The 23,209-nt window shown below is 53.9% G+C and overlaps 1 protein-coding gene across 37 annotated transcripts in view; it reads left to right on the top strand.

Moving 5' to 3' along the window:
• Positions 1–11,085, top strand: part of LOC115861825 (uncharacterized) — a 93,725-nt gene extending 82,640 nt beyond the window's left edge. For 4 of the 37 annotated variants that reach the window (XR_009563115.2, XR_009563109.1, XR_009563106.1 and 1 more), the window contains 4 exons: positions 978–1,112; positions 1,361–8,276; positions 8,927–9,058; positions 9,150–11,078. Coding sequence is in view for 20 of the 37 variants with exons in the window: in XM_070043742.1 (XP_069899843.1) it covers positions 978–1,112; positions 1,361–1,444; positions 5,692–6,026 (554 nt within the window). In the remaining 17 variants the exon portion in view is untranslated. The other 33 variants (XR_009563120.1, XR_009563131.2, XR_009563117.1 and 30 more) reach the window with 25 other exon arrangements.
• The last annotated feature ends 12,124 nt before the right edge of the window (positions 11,086–23,209 follow it).

The following is a 23,209-nucleotide window of genomic DNA, read 5'->3' as shown; positions in this document are numbered from 1 at the left end:
CTGCCCTTCCAGGGGAGCTGGGCATCACTCTTATGCGATGAGGAGCTGAAGCGTCTCTGAGCGGGAGCAATGTGCTAGGAAGTGAATTCTGACCTCTGCATGGAGGAGGATGGAGGGGGCAGAGCCAGGAGGCAGGGACACGTTGGGGGCCGGGGCACTCCCACCTAAGAGGAGAAACACAGAAGATAAGAAGGTCTGTGGGAGCGGGATGTGAGTTCTGTCTCGGACATTTTGAGTCTGAATCGCGTGGGGCGATGTCCAAGAAGAAGTGGAAAATGCTGGAAATCAGGGCAGAGGTCAAGCCCCTGAGGAGCGCTGCCTCAAAGCCTGAACGGGACGAAGAGAACATCTAGGAGGTGGCCACAGCGGTCACGTGCCAGATGGCCCCGGTGGCAGACGCGGGGCAGGAAGGGAGGGCCCCTCGGGAGAGACGCGGGTGGAAGGAGGGTCACCTGTGCGGATATAGAGCACGTCATTAAACCTGTAATGATGTCAGTGATTTTGGAAAAGGAGACACACGGGGGGCGGGTGAGTTTGGATATGAGCCTGTTTAGTCTTGGGGGGTGTGGGACATTGTTGTCAGGGTGCTCGAGCCACTTACCCTATGCAGAGGTGCCCGATGTGCATGGAAGGAGTGAGAGGGAGGACAGGGACCACAAAGTGGCGGGCGGGGAAGGCAGTGATGGCCGAGCCTCTAAGAGCATCCAGTCCCCTGGCCCCAGCTGTCACCCTGACCCTGTGTGTGAGTGAGTGAGCCTGGTGCCACGCTCAGCGGGTCCTGCTGGGAGTGGAGGGCTCTGGTTCTCATCACCGAGCCCCATCCCCGCCCAGAAGCCCCTTTCCCATGCGCCTCCCCCACTGTTTCCTGGTGTGGGCCGGGACCCGGCAGGACTGTCCAGGTGTGCGTCCTGCCACCAGTAGACCAGGAGCTCTCTGAGCATGGGGACCCATGTCTCCCTTCTTCCTCTTCCCTACAGAGTCCAGGACGGGGCCCACGCATGCCGGGGGCGGACACCCCACGTGGCACTCAGTCTCCCAGGCAGACGGGGATGCCTCAGATCGCGTTTCTTCTCGGCAGGAATTTGGGCCAGATCCCACAGGCACGCAGACTTGTGAGTGCCCCAGACTCCTGGTTGGACAAGGTCACTCAATCCAGGCAGCAGCGTAGCTTTCTCCTGACTAATTTACCTCATCTGTTCCAAATGGATGAGACGCCCAGGATTTGGGGTGAAGGGGCAGAAGAGGGTTCTTTTTATCCAGACCTGCTCAGTCCACCTGTCCCAGAGTCTCCACGTTATTAAATGTTTTCTGGTTCCTATGGCAACCGAAGCACACAGCCAGGATTTTGTTATTGTTCCAGGGAAAAAAGGGAAGGGCCACAGCGTGAGGACTGACGTCCGTGCACCATCCATCACCCAGGCGGCTGAGTCACCACCACGGTCTGGTGCGTCCATGGAGTCACCTCCCTGTGGTCTGAGGCTCCCACTGGCCTTCCCTCTTTGGCAAGAGGCTGGTCCCAGTCTGTGTCTGTCGGCGAGCGTGGGTAACTGGGCACCCTGGTGTGCTGAGTCCTGCCGTGTGCACTTCTGGTGGCTAGCGGGGTAGAGAGGACATTTCCTGAAGGAGGCACAGTCCTGCCTCCAGGGAGTGAGAGCTCGTGAGGCTGGGGATGCATTCCCTGTCCTTTCAGAGCACACGTGTATTCACAGACAGTTTCTAGGGCCACCTAGCAACTGACTTACCATACGACCTCAGCCAAGTCACCTGGCCGCTCTGAGCCTCAATCTCCTTATGTAAAAGATGGGGAAACGGGTACTTTCTCACCAGGCTGAGAGGGGAGAGAAATGAGACTGTGCCCATAGGAGCTCCGCACCAGCCTAGTTTCCACAAAGCACTCGATAAGCATGCACTTCCGTGGCCGCTGACCGGCTAGCTGCTGGCCGCACACCTCAGGACCGCCCGGAAGGTGAGGCAGAGGGAGCGCTTCTAGTCCTTGAAAACACATGCCAGCCCACCGTCGGGCAGCCATGGGCGGCCCCGATGGACGCAGCCACCTCCCTCCACCACCGCCAAGGATTGGAATAAGACGCTTCACTTGCCCAGACACAGAAGGGAACGGAACAAGAAAGTCAGTGGGTCAGCCAGAGGGGTTGGGTCGGCAAAGGTGTGGGAACAAATCTGGAGAGATGGTGCTTAGGCCACCCAGACCCGCTGCGGTCTTTGAGGAAGGCCCTCGCCCTAAGGCTGTGTTGGCCAGGCACCTTCTGATGACGGCCTGGCTTTCTGGATAGAATTTCCCACCAGAGAAAGGCTGTCAATGGGAGAACATGCCTCTCAGGCCCGCTGGATGGCTGCTTCCCACCGGGGCTGGCTGAGTCAGATTGGAGGTATTTATGCTCGTGTTGGGTGCAGGTAAGTCCTGAGCCCAGCCGTCTCGGAGCGTCTAACCAACACAGGTTTCTAGCTTACAAAGTGGAAACTGGGCTCCGGGAATGGGATGACCACAGAAAGGAAGTACCCCCCAAAAGGAGTCCAGCCTTCCCCTAAGGGAGCCCCATAAGACACCCACTGTACAGACTCATCTGACAGCTCCCCCTCCTTGGCATGTTCCACGCTGACCTCTGCCAGCTGCCATAGCCAGGCCAGCTGACAGCTGCCTCCCCCGGGCTGGCCCTACGCAATGCTTCTCAGACTGAGAATCGAGACCCATAAGTGAGTCATGGAATTAATTGAGTGGGTGGGATGAGCATTCTTCATAATTAGCCTGAACAGGGTCACGTATATCAGAGTGCCTCGTGGGGGGTAAGCGTGAGCGTTATTTCATGAGCCTCGTGTGTGTGTGTGTGTGTGTGTGTGTGTGTGAGAACACGTACTATATGGATACCGCAATAGAAAGATAGCACATTCTGATTGGGCCGTTTGGGGGCATTTAATAAAGGAACTATTTACAAAGACGTGGGCAGGGTGTAGGGAAGTCACAAGAGAATTGTGAGGCTTAGTTACCACCCTCAGGCTTAAGGCTTGAAGGTGGAAGGTGTTTCCAGAACTTGGAAACAGAGAGAGCGATGAGGCGAAGGCTCAGACAGGACCTGTGATCATCAGCCCGATGGGGAGTGAATGCTTACCCTCACTCCTCTCCCTCCCTCCCGGCTCCTGCTGGGCTGCCCACTAATTGAGCCCAGGCAAGCCTGAGGGCCAGCAGCCACGGACCCAGTCCCTGTGTGGAAAAGGCCAGTACATAACGTGTACGTGGGATGCAATGTAAAATGGTACCGCACCTCTTACTGTGAGTCTCAGTTAATGAAGTTTTAAGCACCCTGGAACCATGTGCCTGACGCCGAAATTACTGCCAGCAAGAGGCAAAAAGTTTCTGAATGGCCCCAGATCAGGGCTTTGGATGGCAGCTAAGACCAGTGAGGACAGGGCTGTCCTGTTCTCAGCAGGTGGGAGTGCACCCATCCTCCAGATGTGCCAGGATGGAGATGCCCGACAGTGGGGCTGAGCAGAGCCAGCGTCACAGGCTGGGGCTGAGGTCACAGAGGAAGAAGGGCAGGAGAGGGGAACGGGTGGGAGAGAGGAACAAAGGGGCCTGTGGTCAGGACACCCACGCCAGGCAGTTGCTTCAGCTCCCCAAGGACAAAGGGCAGGGTTCTATTTCTAGCTCCCGTGGGAGCAGGAGACAACAACCTTCTTGCTTTTCACACACTTGAGGGCGGCTCACTAATCCTCGTGTGGTTGTTCTGGACTCACACAAAACCGTCTCTGAGCCTCGTTTCCACGGCCCACACCACTGCCGAGTCCATCACGGCAGGGTCACATGCAGGCGACTTCACGCCTTCCTCGCCAAGTATGACCGGGCTCCGAGGCCGAGTCTCCTGAACCCCAGAACATTCCCCCACGAGCCCACTCGACACCCACCTTCAAGTGCCCAGTTCCCAGAAGAGAGACTCTTCCGGAAAGGAAATGGTTTCCTCTAAGGACTAAAAAAAAATGACAACAGTGTTCACGACAGCTCGGAGCTCTCATTTTACCCTTGCTGTTTCCTTGGACAATAGAAAGCAACTCTGCCTTCACAGACCTGGTTTCCTCCTGGCTTACTCATCAACACATAAGGCTGAGGTGTGTACGTGAGAGTTCATGAAGTGCAGGGCATTTTGCCCTTTGAACGTTCCTCCTCCTTCAGAATTTCTTCATTTCTTTCTGCCATGTTCCTGGTACTGGCAGGGATGGGCCAGAGTCTCGAGAACACGGTGAAGGTGTTTCCTGCCCAAGCCAGCAGGACCTTGGGCCAGACCCTGGTGTTAGATCCTGAAGACACCCCAAGGAAATGGCTCACCAATGTCATCATTTATTTTTTTTATTTTTATTTTTTTTGCGGTATGCGCGCCTCTCACTGTTGTGGCCTCTCCCGTTGCGAGCACAGGCTCCGGACATGCAGGCTCAGTGGCCATGGCTCACGGGCCCAGCCGCTCCGTGGCATGTGGGATCTTCCCGGACTGGGACATGAACCCGCGTCCTCTGCATCAGCAGGCGGACTCTCAACCACTGCGCCACCAGGGAAGCCCAGTGTCATCATTTTTAAGTCAACCAAACAGAAAGTGGTTGCTTGACTACTTCATCAGTCTTAACCGAGTCATTATTAAACTATAAGTTACAGGAAAAGGAGAGAGAAAGTCCAAGGGGATCAGGGTCTTGCCAGTGTGATGCTTACAATTTGGACCGTGACTTGTGGAAACGGGCGTGCGAGTGGCGATGCCTGGCTAGCATCCCTTCACTGCTTCTCTTTATTCTTCACAGCTCTGCCATGATCCACGAGGCGCTAACGCCCCCTCTACCTCTTGCACTTTCAGCCACACACGGTCAGTGGTTGACTCGACTCTCTCCTTCCGTAACTTGAGAGCACTCTCAGAGGGCGGGAGCTCTGTCTTATTCACCTCATGCTATCCCCATGGTCTGCACCAGTGCCTGGGCTGTCAAAACGCTCCATGAAGTATGTCTGGGGTGAAAAACTAAGTTTTTCAATGTGGAAAAAAAAAAGATAAAGAGCTAGCCGTGGCTTTCCAAACTTTTTTTTTTTTGGCAGTGAAAACTTTGATTCCAAAAGAATCTAACCTAAGCTCCAAAATAAATAAAAGCAAAGCAGGACACCCAAGTAAATTTGCCAGGTTTAGCAAATAGAAATGCCAGATAATACAGTTAAGATTGAATTTCAGAAAAATAAATAATTTCAAAAGGATAAGTATATCCCAAATATTGCATGGGACATACTTATACCAAAGAAAAATTTTTTCATTTGTTGTTTGTCTGATGTTCAAATTTAACTGAGTATCCTCATTGTAACTGGTGGCCCTCTACCCAGACCCCTGCACGCATGGGACCCCCAGGGTGCCCTGGGGTTGTACAGTCTGGTTTGTGAACCACTATTTGAAGAAACATTGTGACTCTCCCACACTGCTGTCCTTCTCCCGTCTCTGGAGCTGCTCTCCCTCTGCGTGCAGCCCAGGTGTCTCTGTGGCCCTGGGCTGTGAGGAAAGGCTGCTGCTAAAATCGGGCTCAGTTTCCTGAAGCATCAGAGTGCTAAGTGTCAGAATGGCTGGAGAGGCAGCCAACATTCATGACAAATAGCTATGCCAGTTCACACAACCACTTCAAGCCCAACATAGATTTCTTCACTCTTTGTTTTCACCAAAGTCCTGACGTTCCCTGAGAGACTGCTGGCTCTTCCGAGAAGGTGTGATGGAGCTGGGGCTGTCCTGCTTCCTCCTCCTTGCTCCCCGGCCCTGTCCTTCTGGGGTGAACAGAGGGGCCACCACATCCAAACCAGTCACCCTGGTTCTGCTGGGTGGATACTGGTGGCCTCTGGCACCAAAGCACAGGTGAGTGGGGAGATGTCTCACCTCCCTCTCTTCCGTGCCCCCCTCCTAAGAAAAGCAGTGAAGGGGCTCCTGGGAGCATCACATGAACTCCTGAATGCCTTCCAGAACGAGCTCGCTCTGGAGAGGGAGAAGGGGAATCTCAGCGGATGATGTCTGCTGATTTTTGCCTGACCACCTTGCACGCCCTTCCCAGATGGTTTGTCCACCAGTGTGTGGTCTTGGTGGGGGGCAGACAGTCCTCTAGGCCCAGGTGTGACTCAGGCTCGGCCCATGGGATGCTCCGCCTTGGGGCTTTGACCCTCGGGGGAGAAGAGGGCAGTCAGAGATGACTCTAAAGGACGTCACCGGATGTCCCTCTGCAGCTCTCGGGTCCCGTGCTTCCCAAACCTGCAGTGCTTTCTGAAAGTAGAGACACGGGCACCACTTTTCCTTCCAGGTAAATATCATATAGGATCATAGTCCCACCATGGTATGTGCAGAAGGGATAAGTATCACTTCTGGGTGGAAATGGTGTTAAAATTCAGTGCATAATTCACCACGATTTTCCCCCCTCTGTCACAGAAGCCAGCAACTCTCCAGATGGTAGCCACTCCGTCAGCCTGGGTCCTGGAATGAGGACAACTCAGACAGTCCCAAACCAACTCAAGGTGACCTTTTGGAGTAAACAAGAAAGAAACCGTTTGTTGTGTCAAGTCACTGAGAGGTTGGGGTTGTTTGTTATTATGGCATAACCTCTCCGATCCTGACAGACACCCAGGCACCGTCCGGGACCTCCTGAGTCTCGATCAGCATGGGAGCTCTAGCTGAGCCACTTTCTCAAGTCCCACAGTCGTGATTGTGGAGATCAGCGAGGTTTGTGAACCCGCACTTCACTCCACACTGATCCTGAGGCACAGCTGAACTGTAGTGGGTTGAATGGTGGCCCCCCCAAAACATATCCACATCCTAGTCCCTGGAACCTGTGAATGGTACATTATTTCAAAAACGGGGCTTCGTAGACGTGATAAAGAATCTTGAAAGAGGAGATCATCCTGGATTATCCAATAAGTACAATGACAAGTGTCCTTATGGGGGAGGCAGAGGGAGATTTAAGACAGACACAGAGGAGAAGGCCCTATGAGACAGGCAGAGATTGGAGGGACGTAGCCGCAGCCAAGGAATACCGACCACCACCAGCAGCTGGACAGGCAAGGAATGAATTCTCCCCTAGAACCCCAGAGAGGGTGTAGCCCTGATGTCACCTTGATTTCCAGAACTGTGAGAGAATACATTTTTGTTGTTTCAAGCCACCGAGTCTGTGGTACTTTGCTTCAGCTGCCAGTGGACGGACAGCGTCCACTAATCCTCAGGGACCTCCCAGTCTCACAAGGGAAATTGGGGCTGCACCAGAGAGAGCTGGGCAGCAGGGGCAAGGCAGCCAGAGCTGGGCTGACTGCTTGGGAAATGAACTCTGGTGGAGGAGAAGTTTGAGCAGAGGTCTGGGGGGATGTGCACTGGAGCTTAGTAGAGAAGGAGCGGGAGGGTGTTTCAGAAAGGGACAGGTAGGTGTGGACACCAGGATGGGGGCCAGGCAGGTATTCCAGCCACAGAAGAGCAGCAGAATCTGTGCTGGGGATGAATGAATGGAACAGGAGGGCTGGCAAACTTGGTCTTGAAACCCAAGCTGGCCTTCCTTCATATCAATCTTTATAAAGCCAGAATGGTAATTTGAAAAATTGTGCTTTCAAAATAAGCCAAAATAGTTAAATTCAAAATTGTATCTATGCCCTGACCACTACACATATATATATGTGTGTATATAGATATACACACATATATATACATATATATGTGCATATATACATACAGACAGACCAAAACATAAGAAAATCATGGGATAGACTTAGGAATTTTTTTCCTTCATTTTTTAACTTGTTACTGAAGTTGCAACACTTTAATAAACAAAAGAATCCCAAAATAAGAAGTTCTGGGTTAATATGAAATTAATAATGAACTACTGAGCGTTCTCGAGGAAGGGTGGGGTGGGTGATCAAAATAATGGTTAAGGAAGGTAGTCGGGTCAGTCCTGTGCATAAAGGAGAGGAGACGGAGCGGCAGAGGCCAGGAGACCTACAAAGGGGCCGTGCAACATTCCAGGAGTGAGGTGTAGCGAGGCCCAACTAGGGATGTGTGTGAGGACGGAGCAGTGTCGGAGCAGCGCTCACAGCCTCCGGTAGCTGCCAGGCCAGACGCTCGCTACACTCGACTGCCCTCTAGTGGCCAAATCCGGGAAGCCAGCCACGCCTTTCAAAGCTACCTCCTAGGGATAGAGCATTGCGGGAACCTGAAGAAGGAGCTCCGGGCTTTCTGGTGTCAGAGAAGGCTTCCCAGAGGACACGATGCTTCCTTCCACTGAGCATGGTAATTCTTTATAATGGGGCCAGTCCAGCTGTCAGAGACCTGACAGGCAAGGCATAAGGAATGGCATGGGTAATAGCCTAAAGGCTTGAGCCTATATTGCATCATCAGGGAACGCAAGGTATTTGGTAGGACTGGAGAGCAGGGCTTGTACAGGGTGGTGAAAGGTGAGGCTGAAGAGGGGAGATGAGGCTCTGCCTCCAGTGGGGGTTGAAATGCATCGTAGACAGTGAGAAGGCTTCCAAGGGTTTAAGCAGGGACGTGATACAGGGACAAAAAAAGGTAACATTATTAAATTTGCACTTCAGAAAATCAATCTAGCAAAAGTGTGGAATATGGGCTGGTGGGAGGGGGACCAGTTAGTCCAGGACCGAATGCACACTGAGGGTTGAGAACCCTGCATCTGAAGGTCTTTGCTGTTCACCCCCTGTGCTCGCTCCTGAGGGCTTGCAGGACTGGAGAAGTGGTAAAGTGGCAGAGAACTGAAAGGCAGTTAACTTGTGAAGATAAGCACAGGAAACAGGTGACCCGACAGAACTGTGCTCTAGAGAATGATGGGTCTTAATTTATTGAGTGCTCTTGAACCTGAGGACCAACCTGCTGACTTTGGGTGGGAGTGTTTTGAATTCTACCTTTGATCTCTCTTGGTGCAGGGCTCTTCGTTGCCATATGGCGTCTCTGGGGGTTTCACACTAGCCACCCCTTATACCCCACATAATAGGAGCTGCTCTCTGCTTTATACTGCCCGTCGCTGGCTGGAGTTGGAGCCTAATTTGTGTGGCCAGGTGAGCTGCCTTCCTGTTTAGCACCAACAGCTGGCATATTGATTAGGTCACAACCCTAACAACTAAATACTGTTATGTTCCCATTTTACAGATGAGGAAATCAAGGCCCAGAGAGGCAGAGGGACTCACCCACAGTCACACAGCTGAGGTGACAGAACCAGAACTGGGAGGCTGGCTCCTGAGTCTATGCTCTTAACCACTTGCCATTTGACCCTCTTTGTGCTGGTTGCACAGCGATGCCCAGAACCACATTGAGGAGTGTTTTGCCTTTAACCATCTTCTATCCTGTTCACCACCCTTGTTCAACCTGTTTCCCACTCCCTGAAGGGTATTTAATGGCTAAATGAATCCCAATCAAATATTAACTAGAAGAGAGGCACCTGAGCCTTCTCCCCCGGAACCTTCCCTTTCTGCTCAGAGTCCCAGTGTTTGTCACAGCATCTGTGTTTGCAGAAGGTTCATGGGTGCAGACATCCCTGCAGGACGGATGGGAGGGCACAGCCTCTGGTCTGGGGAAATTTATGTCTAAAGGGAGCCGAGATGGATGAACTATTCCGTTTGCTCCTTTTGCTCTCTATCAAGCACAGTCAGCTAGTGTTTTTTAAACTGTGAGTCGCCACACATCAGTGAATCATGACAACCTTTTAGTGCGTCTCAAATCACATTTTATTTACAAGAAACTAATTAAAATTTAAAATGTAGTGTGCATTTTATGTAGCATGGTTAAGAATTGTTTTAGGGGGCTTCCCTGGTGGCACAGTGGTTGAGAGTCCGCCTGCCGATGCAGGGGACACGGGTTCGTGCCCCGGTCCAGAAAGATCCCACATGCCGCGGAGCGGCTAGGACGTGAGCCATGGCCGCTGAGCCTGCGCGTCCGGAGCCTGTGCTCCGCAACGGGAGAGGCCACAGCGGTGAGAGGCCCGTGTACCGCAAAAAAAAAAGAAGAATTGTTTTAGGAAATTTTGTTTTAGCTGTGTGCACCTGCATGTGTGTGTGTGCACATGCACACTTGGCTACGATATAAAATATATTTCTTACTGTGAGTCCAGTCAAAAAAGTTAGAGAGTCACATAGCTAAATGTTTTTCTCCTCTGCTTTCACAATACTTGTTTACAGGAGCTTTACAACCCATGTTTTTTTTTTTTGCTCGAGTTAATCTGAAAGTGAGTTTCTATCAGCCAGTCTACACTGGCCATGATGGAACAGAGGAGGGGTGAGGGGTGCTAAGACAGCACACGGAGGGAAGCTGTTGGCCACAGAGCCGGGGTTCCACTCCTCGGCCACCAAATGCACCACCCAGATGATGACCCAGCGCGTCACCTGCTTAACTGAAGTCACCTGTGCTTCATTAAAACCTTGAGGCCTGTGAGCAAGTTAAATTGTTTGAATTAACACAGCTTGTTGGAGCCAAACTTAAGCTATATTTTCATAGGGCATATTTGTCGTTAAAATCCTACTGTAATATTTATATTCAAAAAATCCAGTTAATGAATTTGTCATTTATTCTTCCCTGCTTCGAATCAACCAGTCCTGGCATATTTATAGGACTTCCTCCTCGCATCCCAGGCACAGACCCTCGGCTGTGTGGTGTGCACGGGAGGCTGGTCTGGCCAGCCCCGGGCATCACAGGCCTGCTTTGGCAGCCTCGCGGAGGCCCCTCCTCCCGCCCCGCCCCTGCCCGGCTCCACTCTGAGGCCCTGAAGCTGGCTCTTTATTCAGGGAAGACAGCCTTCCACTGTAGGGCAGCCCAGACCCTGGGGTCCCTGGGATCCCCCGTGCTGAAGCCAGAGAAATGCCCCCACATCTGTAACACATTCATCTTTCCTCAGCAAGCCTGACACTGCTGACCCACCTTCTGGGCACGGTGGATCATTTTAGAAGTTAGAACATGAAATCAGACAGCCTGGATTCTCATCTCAGATCTTCTGCTGATAAGATAATGCCTTTGGGCACGTTGTGTAACCAAACCAAGGTTCAGCCGCCTCACCTGTGAGATGGAGGCTGCTAGTAGCACCTATTTCATCATGGTGCCGTAGGGGGAAATGACGTAACACAGGTAAGGCGTTTGAGCTCCATACTTAGCAAACGGTAAGTGCTCACTAAGTGTTACGGGCCATTACGGTAATGATTATGATTGTTACAACAGTCTTCCAGGCAGCCTCAGGGTGGCTGTAGTCTGAGAGCCACACAGGGCCCCTCCAGGTTAACTCCCAGCGTCCATCTCTCCATCACCCACTGACTTTCCCGCCTTAAGCCCTGTCGCTTCCCACAGGGCCCCTCATCCCTGCCGCTTTCTCGCCTCTTCATGGCCCACTACCCACCTCTCAGCTTCACTTCTTCCGTTCTAAAGCCGGCTTTGAAGCACACGTCTCCTCAGTCCTTGCCGTGGCCTGAACAAGATAACATGGGGTGTGGTGTGAGAGGCCCTGGGTTCGAGTCCTTGCTTTGCTTTTTCCTGTCAGGAAGCACGGCTGTTTGCTTCAAGTAAGTCAAGACAGGCTGCAGAGGGATCCTGAGCCTGAGACTGTACTAAAAGAGAGGGTCCTGCCGGTCAGGCAAAGCCCAGGGCCGAAGGTGTGTGACAAGGGCTCCCGGCTCTGGGGCGTCCAGCAGGCAGAAGGAACACTGACTCAGGGAGGGAGTGGACTGGAGGCAGGCAGGCAGACCCTGCCATCTCCTGGACGGGGCTCAAGGAGCCTGGAGGGGTCAGGGGACCCACAGTGGGAACCGGGCCTTGGGTTGGGGAACTGAGGTCAACGCCCAGACACGTGAACTGGGCAGGTCTTGTTTTTGTGGGAAAAGTTTGGATGCACACCGGGTGGCTGAAGGGTCACCATCTCCGGAATCCACATGGCGCCGAAGGACATAATGCAAGGATGGATTGGCTGTGGTGGTCCGCACCGGGCCCTGCTCCAGATCCACCTGGATTCACTCCCCGCAAAGGGAGCTACGTGGAGAGAGGCCTCGCTGGTCCCTGAGGCTTCCTGTCTCCAGACTAGATGGGTATGGGCTAGCCAGAACAGGGTCAGGGCTGGCTCAGCTCTAGCGGAGCCGGGAAGGCAAAGGCCTGGGAAATAGAGTCACGAGGAAATACTGTGCTGCTCAGAGATCCATGTCCTCTGAGCTGCCTCTAACTCATTTCTGTGAGACAGAAATAGTGATGAGATCCCCGATACCTAAGCTCCTGGGTGTATTATGGAGATGAATGTAAGAAGTAGTTTGGAAATAGCTGAACTAATGCTCTTACATTGTCATTACTGTCCCTTGTGTAAGTACACAAGGATTTTACTAAATTTCACTACAGTGTAAATTGATACAACACATCGGGGAATTCACGAGGGTTCCTGAAATCAGACAAGGCTTCTGAGCAGGAATGGCGCTGAGAATGGGCCCAGCCGTGGTGAGAGTAAGTATCTGTGTGGGAGATGAGGGAAGGGAGTTACCTCGGCTCAAAACCGGTGACACAACTGGGCTTGAATTTTCCTGAACCAGGTGCCTGCCTGCCTCGGTGCTCAGGGGCGGTGCTGCCGTGACTGGGGACCCCAGCCTGAGGCCTGCCTCCTCTAAGCCAATCCTGGGCGTGTCTGGGGAAGGCCTTTGGTCAACGTGGGCAGACCAAGTTCAGTCGTGGAGCAGCAGAGCTGATTCAAGGCTACCTCTGGGGTTAAAGGAGCCGAGGCAGGGGAATGGGCATCACACCGGCACGTCTCTTACATTTGAAGAGATTCTGCGGGCTTGTAGTTTTCATAGCCCCTCATACCTTTCATCCTCTCAACAACTCAGCCCAATTATTATCCCATTTTTAACTGCATAGGCGAATAGGACTCCGAGCGATTTGCCTAAGGGCAAACGGCCAAGTTGGGACTAGAACACAGACGCTGGAGCCCAGATCCAACCCATGTCCCCAGAACATTTGGAGCTCAGTGTCCCAGGATGGGGGCAGGAGCCAGGATCAGACCCAGGCTGTGGCCAGTAGCTCAGAGGACCAGAACCTGGCAGTTCCAAGCACAAAGTCATGTGCCGAATGTCTTGATGGGTTGAAACCGTGTCTGGTGGCAGCATACGAGAGATATGTCCTTTCTTTTTTATAGTTTTCTGTATTGATCAGAATTTTTGCATAAACAAGCTTTATGTTTATAATCAGACAAAAACATAACCTTATTTTTCTGGGGCTTGGGTGGTAGAAATCTGCATAGAGCCGAGTTAGGGCCCTTCATCGACCAGCAGCTGCTCTTGTGGGCAGGTCTCTGGCCCTCATCGTACCTGAGTCCCCTGATGCTCTTTTCCTGATGATGGTTTCAACACTTCTAATTTCCAGTTCTCTCAGCTCAGTCCCCTTTCTGGCAACCACAGCTGCCCTCCCCCATCCTTTGAGGGTTTTCCAGCAAACCTTTGCACTCAGTTCCTTGGCAGAAGATCAGGGGATCACATGGCTGAGTGACTGGTGTTTTCTGAATCATGGAATGGAAAGAAACACTACACACAAAGCCAGCACACAGACCCTCTGTTGCAAGCCCGGTAATAGTGCGGCGTGGAAGTGATTCATCTGAGACCGCCTGGCGTGTGCACACGCATTGGAGCGAGGTCAGTGCAGTGTTCGCCTTCTCCAGTGACTAATGGGGCTTCTCAGGCAGAGGGAAGCCCCAGGCCCCTCCTAGGTACACCGTGGAGCCTAGCAGCCCTGTGCCCCAGGCTCTGGGGCTGCCAGAGAGGTGTCTGGGGAAGTCATAGACAGGCTGGGGCAGGAGGTGAAAAGGGTGGAAGATTTGGGGGATGGGGGTGGGGATCAGGGGAGGAACTAGGCAGACAGGTGTAGGTAGAATGTGGTCAGCCTCTCCTGAAAACCAGGAAACAGTCTCTGACTTCTCCACTTCACATCCCAGAAACACACCCCAGGGCCCACCACGTACGGGAGACACACACTCACCAACGTCAGAACGCACCTAGTAAATAATTCATGCACTCAAAGAGTCCCTATGAAGTCCAGGCATGGTCTCAGTCCTTGACTTCAGCCTCCCAATAGCCCTATGAGAACGCCAGTGAACCCATATGGCAGATGAGAACATTCTGCACAGAAACATGAAGTAACTTGCCCAAGGTCACACAACCAGCTAAAGGGAATTCTAACCCAAGTCACCCCATTCCAGAGTCTGCGCCGAGCCCCTCCTGTAGGCCAGGCACTGCTCTACACATACATTATCTGTCAATGTCCTCGTAGCAACAATGCGAAAAGGTATCATTATCCCCACTTTAAAGATGTGACCGCTAACGCTCAGAGAAGTTAAGTATGTTGCCTGAAGCCACACAGCTGGTATGTGGTGAAGTGGGGACTCACCCAGGTCTGTCTGACTCCAAAATCCATGATCTTTACAGGACATCTATGTTCTCATCATTTTCTGGGACCGTGCCCCTCTTTTCTGTGTCTCCCACTCCCCTACCTGTGGTTTGGATTGGTTAGAGCTTGACGCAACAGCAGTAGCCTCTTGGTTATTCCACACAAGGTCCTCTTGTTGGAGAGAGAGGGGAGAGGTTGCGGCCAGGGCTAATGGACCGACTTGGAGAGTTTTGGGCAGGTGGGGAAGGATGAGGGAGGTGAGGCAATGCCGGCTAGCCAGCAGATCCAGTGGTTCTCACCAGGCTCCGTATCAAAATCCCCTTTTAGGAAACACAGAGGCTAGGCATGGTGGAGGTCTGGGTGTGGGGGGAGGAGGGTGACTCCAAGGGGCAGCTAGGGCTGAGAAGCCCTCATCACACCCAGGGCCATTCTCTTCCCCATGGAGCACTTCCCCTTGGAATCAGCCCGAAACTAGAAGGTAAATTTGGGATCCCAAACTCGTAGTCCATAAGCCTCATAGATAGATTAGATGTAGGTTTTGTTTGGCTGGATTTATTTCTCTTGTTGTCACTTAAAGTTGATGTCTTTAAGCAAGATGTGCATTCTCCAATTTGCCACAGACCCCACCACTCCCTATTGCCTCACACCATCCCACTCAGTCAAGTTACCATGTTACTGTGGCCCATGATAACACTGGAGTCTGAAACCCTTGAGACATAATTTGGTATCAGTGTTGCACGTGGGAGAAAAAGAAAATAGATGTGCCTCCTAGACCCAAATGAAGACACTGAGGTGCTGGGAAGGCACAGTCAGGTCCCCCCTGAGGAGCTGCTCCTGGAACAGTCAGTTGTAGCTGGAGCAGAGCTCAAAATTTATTACAGTCTCTTTCTCTGGGACCTGGACCCGTGTATTAGTATCCTGTGGCTGCAGTAACAAATGACTACAGACTTAATGGTTTAAGACAACATAAGTTTATTATCTTACAGCCTGGAGGCCAGATCTCCAAAATCAGTGTCACTGGGCTCAACTCAAGGTGTCGGCAGAGCTGCATTCCTTCTGGTAGTGCTAGGGGGGAAGCCCGTTTCCTCATCTCTTCCAGCTTCTAGAGGCGGATGTCATCATCGTCCCCAGAGTTAGGGTGGGGAAACTGAAGCTCAGAGGGTTCAGCATTGTTGCAGGCAGTTCAGGGACAGAAGGTACCTGCAAAACAGAGGCTGAAGGGCTTGATGAAAAGACTATGTACAGAAGTGTGGGCAGAGTCAGGGGACCAGCATGGGCTGGTGGGCGCCCAGAGCCTGCAAAGCAGGAGGCTTTTGCCGCCCTAGGCCTCTAGGATCTGGTGTGTGCTGTAGCTATAGGAGAGGGTTGCCCATGAGGAGTGGGGGCCTTTGGGAGAGACGTCAGCCACTGTCAAGCCCCAGCCCAGCAGGGAGGGCGTCTGCACCTCACTCTCCTCTCATCCAGCTGAAGCCAGAGACGGAGGGAGCCCACCAGTGCAGCTTTAGGCCAGCCTCAGGGACATAGAGCTGGAGGGCCCAGTGGGGAAGAGTACAGCATCTTCCTTGGGGTCATACAGGCAGTGAAGAGCTGGCTCTACACTGGTTCTTATTAACCCAGAGGAGATTTCTGGCAGGGAGAGAGACACCTGGTGATAGTTTGGCCTTTTGCCTTTAAAATCATTTCATGCTGCTGAGTCCCCACTCCATCTATCCCACCAATCTGCCCCCCCCACAAAAAAAACACCTTTGGGTTCAGGTTGCCCACCCAACTCCACTAATTGATTTGGGCTCAGTTAATCCAAACTGGACAAAAGGACTCCATTTCAACCAGAACCAGGCATATCTAGAAAGCAAACTCGGCAGCAAACAAAAATTTATAAAACCAAACATGCAACCCACGTTGAAGAGAACTGGCTTGAGATGACCCGTTGCTTTGGGTCACCTCAGTCACTGATGCCCACATGTGTGGAAAACCAAGCCCTGTGTTCCTTATTGTACATGCTTGGAGTCTGTCACATGGAAATGCATGTCAATGGACACACCCACAGGTGGAAGGACATGTAAAGGCATATCCTTGGCTTTCCTAAGTTAGAAATTATTTTATTGGGCCTGGCTTCAAAAGGGGCCAGAGGTCATTGGTGGGGAAGGAGGAGAATCTTCCTTTTCTTCATTTATTTATTGCTTGCATGATTTTTTCCTGCAGGCACCAGTGACCTCTCTAGTACAAAAATGTTTCCAAGAAGGCTGATGATCAAGGCAGCCTGGGGACACGTGCAACCTGGAACTCACTGCTCTCCAGACCCTCTGGTTCTTTGTAAGGTTGACAGGCCTTCCCTAAGTGGACAGGTAAGGATGTGGGGTGGCACGAGGAGAGGAACAGGCTACAAAGCGATCTGCACATCCACAGCTCCCCTTCTGGAGCTGCAAACCTGTTATTTTGCATTCTTCTGACGGTACTGCCCTGTGCAGCTCCTGTTCTGACACAGGCTTCTTTCCCACCCCACCACTAATGTGAGGCTCCCCACTTCCGGCCTCCCACTCAGCTGACAGTCCCCCCCCAGGCCAGGCAGCCCACATCCTGCCCTGCTTACCCTGGGATGAAGGCTGGGTCTTGTACCCTCCCTGGATTGGGGCAGCCAGGTTAGCTCACCAGGTTGAAGGGTGGAGATAGAGAGATTCATATCCTGGGACTCACTCTGAAAAGCCCAATGTTATGCCCAACAGAAAAGCTCTGCTGTCCCCAAAGCCCCTGGAGCCATCTCAGGGTGGCCAGGGACACCTGACAAAAGCCCTAAACCCCACACAGTACCAGGGATGGTGGGTCTGGCTGTGACCTCCCAAATAAACCCCTGCCCACGACTGAGCTGGTGACTCTCCAGTTCCTGTCAAGCTCGGCTCAGAAGCACCGACCCAGCTGCTAGCCTAACACCCCAGGACAGCCCTGGCCCTCATTCTCACCTAGGGACAGCGACTAGAGCCACAGCAGTACCTTGTATGTGAACAGCACTAAACAGTGTTCAAATCACCATGAGCTCCACATAAAACCCCGCAAGGAAGGACGGGCAGAGGTGCCACCTGCATTTGCACAGGTAAGGAATTTGAGCCAGTTACCTGGGTCCCATGCTGATGAGTGGGAGCCAGAACCAGAGCCTGTGCCTTTGGTTTGGAAGAAAGCAGTACTTCCTGGTGTATGTCGTGCTTCTGGGACCCCCAATATCCCTGTGTCTGAGAGCCAGGGAAGCCCAGCCTCCGGACTTGGTGCTCCCGACGCTGTGCACACAGCCCTGAGCTAGCCCTGGCCACTGCCCTCTCCAGCTGACGACACGCAGCGGGCTCGAGGCTGCAGTCCTGCTGTGATGTGGCCACTGTGGGCCCCTGCCTCCAGCCACGGCCCTGGTTGAGGACCTAGAAGGTCATGTGAACAGAGGAGAGCTGTGGGCTTAGGATAGGCCGAAGGTTTGCCGAGTTTTGAGGCCACAGAAGCATGTCCTTCAAATGCACGCCCATTCAAACCAGAGGAGCAACACCGACGAAGGCCCGGCTGGGCCCTGCCTCCCCGACCTGGCCAAGGCATCCCCCTTTTCCCCAGGCCCTGGAGCCACCTGCAAGGAACACCTAGGTCACTTCATCGAACAGCTTTAAACGCCATCCCAGAGCCCTCCTGGCTGGGCGCTCCCTGCCTTGGGGAGCCCTTACCTGTTCTGGTTCAACACACGCTCTCTGCCCGCCAGAGTCCCAGAAACCCCCGTGGGGTTGTGTCCCTGAGCGTGCCAGGCTTCAGGGGGAGGAGGACAGCGAGGAAGGGGCAGGGGACAGCTTTCTGATTCTTCTCCCCTAGAAATCCTGCCTGAGGCTCTAGTATCCAGAGGGAGGCGGAGGAGAAATGGTTCCTGCGCGTGGGGGCCTCCCCGGCTGCTGGGGAGCGTGTAGGGGGTGCACACACACATACACACACAGGTGCAGAAGCAGGTCCAAAAGAGAAACCCCATAAAAACAAGCCCAGGCTCCCCCAGCCACGCAGAGCAACACATCCCAGTGAAGGGCCGCTGGAGTGAAGGTGGGCCAGAGCCCGGGTGAGGCAATGGGACGTCCTCCCAGGAAAGGCCTGGGGGGAGAAAGGAAGACCCCTGAGGCCGATCAGGTCACACACCTCAGCCAGCAGGAGAATGCCAGGCAGCCTGCGCTTGGCACGCAGGTGGGGCAGGGATGCTTCTCCCAGGTGTGCCCTGAGCTGGTAGTTTGGGTTGGGGTGAGTGAGGGTTACGGGGGCAGGGCGGGCAGCCTGCCAGCGGGGACCCACAGCAAAGGCATCAATGGGAGAGGAGACAAGTAAAAGACCTTGTGAAGCAGAGGGGAAGAAGCCTTCTACCCACAAGGTTAAAAAAACAAAACAAACAAACAAAACAAATGGGAGAAACCGGCAACCCCCCCCCCCCCCCCCCCCCGGCCCCGGGCCCCTGTACCCAGCCCCTGCATGTAGCCAATGTTAAACAAATGATGTTTGAATGACAGAAGGAAAGGAGGAAGGAGGGGAGGGAGGGAATGGATCTGTTTAGCTGCATCATTCTCCTTACTGAGGGAGGAAAAGAAGAAATAAGACAGTCATCAATGAGGACTATTTTTTTATTGAACAGTTTTACTGAATAAATGGTTTCGAGCTTGTAAACATTAAAGCCTCTGAAAAGAAACAGTGACACGAATTCTGGAGACGTGAGTTCAAGGAGCTTCCGGACCGGTGCTGAGTAAGAACCCCACCCCCGTGACCCCCTCACCCTCCGCGGAGCTGCAACAACCCGGGCGACCAGGGCTTCCCAGAAGGGCCACCTCCCTGCCCCACACACAGCTGGGAGCCCAGCCAGCCTGAGAGGTGGGCGGGATCCTGAGCTTCCTGCCAAGGGCCAGCGGGGCCCAGGGGTCTGTCGCACGGGCCTGACTCTCAGGCAAAGCTCATCTCCGAATCCCCCTCCCCAGCTCGGCTCCAGTGGGAGGGCCTTCCAATCCTCACAGCGCTTTCCTCCCCTAATTGTCCCCCTGGAGACACCTGAGGCCACGCCCCAGCACTGCCTGTCCCGGACCCACATCCTCCTTCTCGGAGCCTGGACTCAGAGCTCCCCGGAGCGAGAAGGTTCCTGAACAGGCTGGTCAGGCCTCCACCCTTTTCTGACAGATGGTGTGAGGGGGCAGGGCAAACCGGTGATCCTGGGCACAAGAAGGCTGTGTGTGCCTTGTGGAAAGAATCTGTGAGTGAGATAACCTTCGTCCTCACACAGAACAAGGCTCCGCGTTTAGGGGCATCTTCTGGGCCCTACCCTGTGGGCGGTGCCTGTGCTTCTGCTGCTCACCTGCACCCCTGCTTCAGCGGGGCTTGAGGGGCGGGCGAACCAGACTGTCTGAGGCAGGGGTGAGCGTTCAGCCATGTGTCGGCTCGAGGTGGGAGATGGGTGTCCCAAGTGACCCAGAGCTGAGAGCTCAGCTTCAGGCCTAACACAGGCCCAGCTGTATACGCCTCTTTGAAAACTGTGCCGCTTCTGCAGAGCCGCCGGGCCCACCACCTTGGAGGATGTCCACGACAGAGTAGGCAGTGGTGGAGGGAGGTCTGTGGCTGCAGAACATCCGTTCCCTGGCCTGTCCTCACAGCCCTCCATCCACTCGCCCCTTCGGTTCCCACCCCCAGATGCCTGTCCCCCGTCCCCACTGAAAACACCGTCCCCGGCTGTCACCCCACCTCACAAAAGACAGACGTCTCCACCGCCGGCCCAGCACACCGTCCTGGCCCTTCACCTGAGATGACTCTCGAGGACCCCCTCCATGTCAGGGCCCAGGAGGAGCAGCGGGCACCCCTGTTCTCACAGCCTGAAACCCTGAGCCCTGCAGGGAGGCTTGCTGGGGTGCCTGGGGGGCTGGGGTGAGGGCTTGGGCCTGGCTCCACAAAGCCACCGCTTTGTCTAACTAGGTGTGAAGGAGGCCTCTGTGACCCAGGCTGAGGACCAACCCACCAAACGTGATTTCTGCAGGGAAACCAGTTCTGAATCCTGAGCCACCCGCTTGCAGAGGTGTGCGTGTCCAGGATTTGTGGTGATTTGGGTGCTGAGCGGAGGGCAGAAGGCATGGCCCAGACCCACGGTGGCTGCCTACCATGGGCACATGCCCAAGCTGCTCTCCCGGCCCCCAGGCCTGCACCCTCGCCCTCAGTCTGTCCTCTGCAGCTCCCATCATCCCTTCCAACTTCTGCTGCCCGTTACCAAAAGACCCAGCACATCGCTGGGCCAATGGAGCTTTGAAAACACAGTCGATCCTCACTGTTCATGGATTTAATATTTGCAAATTCACCTAGTCACTAAAATGTTTTACCCCAAAATCAATACTCAGGGGTCTTTCATGGTCCTTCATGGACACATGCAAAGTGGTGACAATTTGAACTGCCTGACAGCACGTTCCCAGCTGAGATCACAAGGTGATACTCTGCCTTCTCATTTCAGCTCCCCTGCTGGAAACAAGTCTAGTTAGTGTCACATTTTTAAACTTTTGTGCTTTTGGTGATTTCACAAGGATGTTCCTAAGCACAAGAAGGCTGTGATGTGCTTTATGGAGAAAAGATGAGTGTTAGACAGTCTTGGCTCAGGTGAGAGTTATTGTGCTGCTGGCCATGAGTTTGACATTACTGAATCAACAACATGTATTAGAGTGTCTTTAAACAGAAATACACATAAAACAAGGCTGTGTATTAATCAGCGGATGAAGCTTGTGTCCAGAGGCTCACAGGAGCCTAACCCTGTATTTCCTCTAGGGGCAAAGGTTTAGTGTTTGTTAGGTCAGTGTTCCCCCACTTTACAGAGCGTAACTGCCCCGAACAATGAGAATCCACCATCCAGGTGCTATGCCTGGGCCCACCCGGATTTAGCTTATCAGGATCTCCTGGGCTTGGGGCCCAGCATCTGTGTTTTTCAAAGCTCCACAGGTGATTCTGATGCAGGGCCTGGGTGGGAGCCGCTCCAGTGATTCCTTGAAGCGCCCATGTTAGACCTGCTGGGCCTGGATGGTGGCAGCCCTGAAACAACCTTCCGGCACCACTGGGAGGTGATGTGTAGTGTGATTTGGTGAAGAGGACACAGGACTGCCACGGTCATTGGGAACTGAAGACTCTGTGTGACTTCAGGCAGGTCGTCTAACGCTCAGGGCCTCAGCTTCCCCACCGCTATCATGAAGGTAATAACACCTGTGCGTGGTGGGGTTTTGCTCTGACATTCAAGCATGTTTTGTGGGCTGGGACACCAGGAGTCCACTGGTGTCTTTTGAGAGAGAACTTGTTCCCAGAGGAAAGGAGATGGCCTCGGCCGAGAGTGATGAGCACGTGTCTGGGGAGGGACAGCTTGGGGGACCACCCCTCAGGTTCCACCTCCTGAGCTTTTCTGGCAGCAAGATTCAGACTCAGTCAAGTAACTTCAGGAAAAGAGGTTTTATGGGAAAGAAAGATGTTCCTGGGAAAGGAAATGGAAACCCCCAGGATCCCAGCAGCCAGTCTCTGTCCCTCCCCTAAAGGCACCGAGTCTCCTGTCCCCTCTCCTCCCCCTGCCCAGTTTCTGCCTCAGTGCTGGTCACTCTTGGTTGTGTATCTCAGGAGTGCTTCTCTCAGCTAGCTCAGTTTCTGCGACCCTCCACTGGCATCTTCCAAGGCAGGAACGAATGGGTCCACCTTTCTGGGGCACGGTTGCTGGCTGGCCAGCCCTGTGGGTCAGCTGCAGGGGTGGGTGACCGTGTGGGACTGGCCACCACCCTGTGCCTCTGTCCTGCGGCAGATCCTCCCGAGCCCTCTGCGGCCCGAACACATGCACAGAGTGACGAGGGAAGCTTCTGGAGCAGCCCAGGGCCTGGCCTCCCGAAAAGCTCTGTGGGCAGGCCAGAGGTGGGATGCCGCCTGTGGGGTGGGTGCTGAGACACTGGAGCTGAGGTGGCACGTGTCCCCTTTCCCCTCAGCGTCCCTTCTCCTGACACGCAGAGGCCCACACAGGGAGGAGCTGAGAACAGACCACTGACCTCTCCAGGACAAGCCGGCACCTCTTTCTCAGGGGGCAGCAGTTACAAACCACCTGCGGGGGTAGAAAATCTGCTTTTGATCTTTCCTCAGCCCCCTGTGGCCCAAAAGGCCCCCAGAGGCCAGGACATGGCTTGAGCCACCTGACACTGGTGTCGGAAAACCTAAACATGTATCATGGAGGTGGCACTGCAGGAAGCATCACCACCCCGAGGGCGAGGCCAGGGAGGGGAGCTTGGAGGACTGTCAAAACTTAGAAACGGGGGCACGCCCCACAGGGCGGGGACCCAGGAGTCTGGGCTGGCGGCCCCCGTCAGCCGGTGTGGCTTCTCTGGGGTGGAAGGGGCGCAACGATGTTGGTTCTGCAAGTGCTGGAGAACTGCAAACTGGAGTTAGCTGCTGCTGTGGGGAGGAACCCCGCTGCTGGTCAGAGGAAGCCCGGGCTGTGGCACCGCTCGCGGGGCGGGAGCTGAGCAGGACAGAGCCTGTCTCCCTCCAGCGCGCCACGCCTCTGCTCGCGCCTCCTACTGGCAGAGTTGAACCGCGAGCAGCTGCCAAAGCCAGAAGCTGTCTCACGGGTCCCCGTGCCTCGGACGCGGACTGGAGAAAGACCAGCGCTCCCGGAGCGCGAGCTGTGCCTGTTCTGCACGTGTGTGCACGTGCACACACACACACACACACACAGATATACACACCGATAATACACAGACACACGGAGACACACACACAGATATAAACACAGACACACACAGGTACACACAGATATAGACACCAATAATACACAC

The sequence above is a fragment of the Globicephala melas genome, chromosome 1 (genome assembly GCF_963455315.2).
Source record: "Globicephala melas chromosome 1, mGloMel1.2, whole genome shotgun sequence".
In the NCBI taxonomy this organism is placed as follows: Eukaryota; Metazoa; Chordata; class Mammalia; order Artiodactyla; family Delphinidae; genus Globicephala; species Globicephala melas.
Note: the sequence above shows the minus strand (reverse complement) of the source record. Positions and strands in the feature narration are given on the sequence as shown.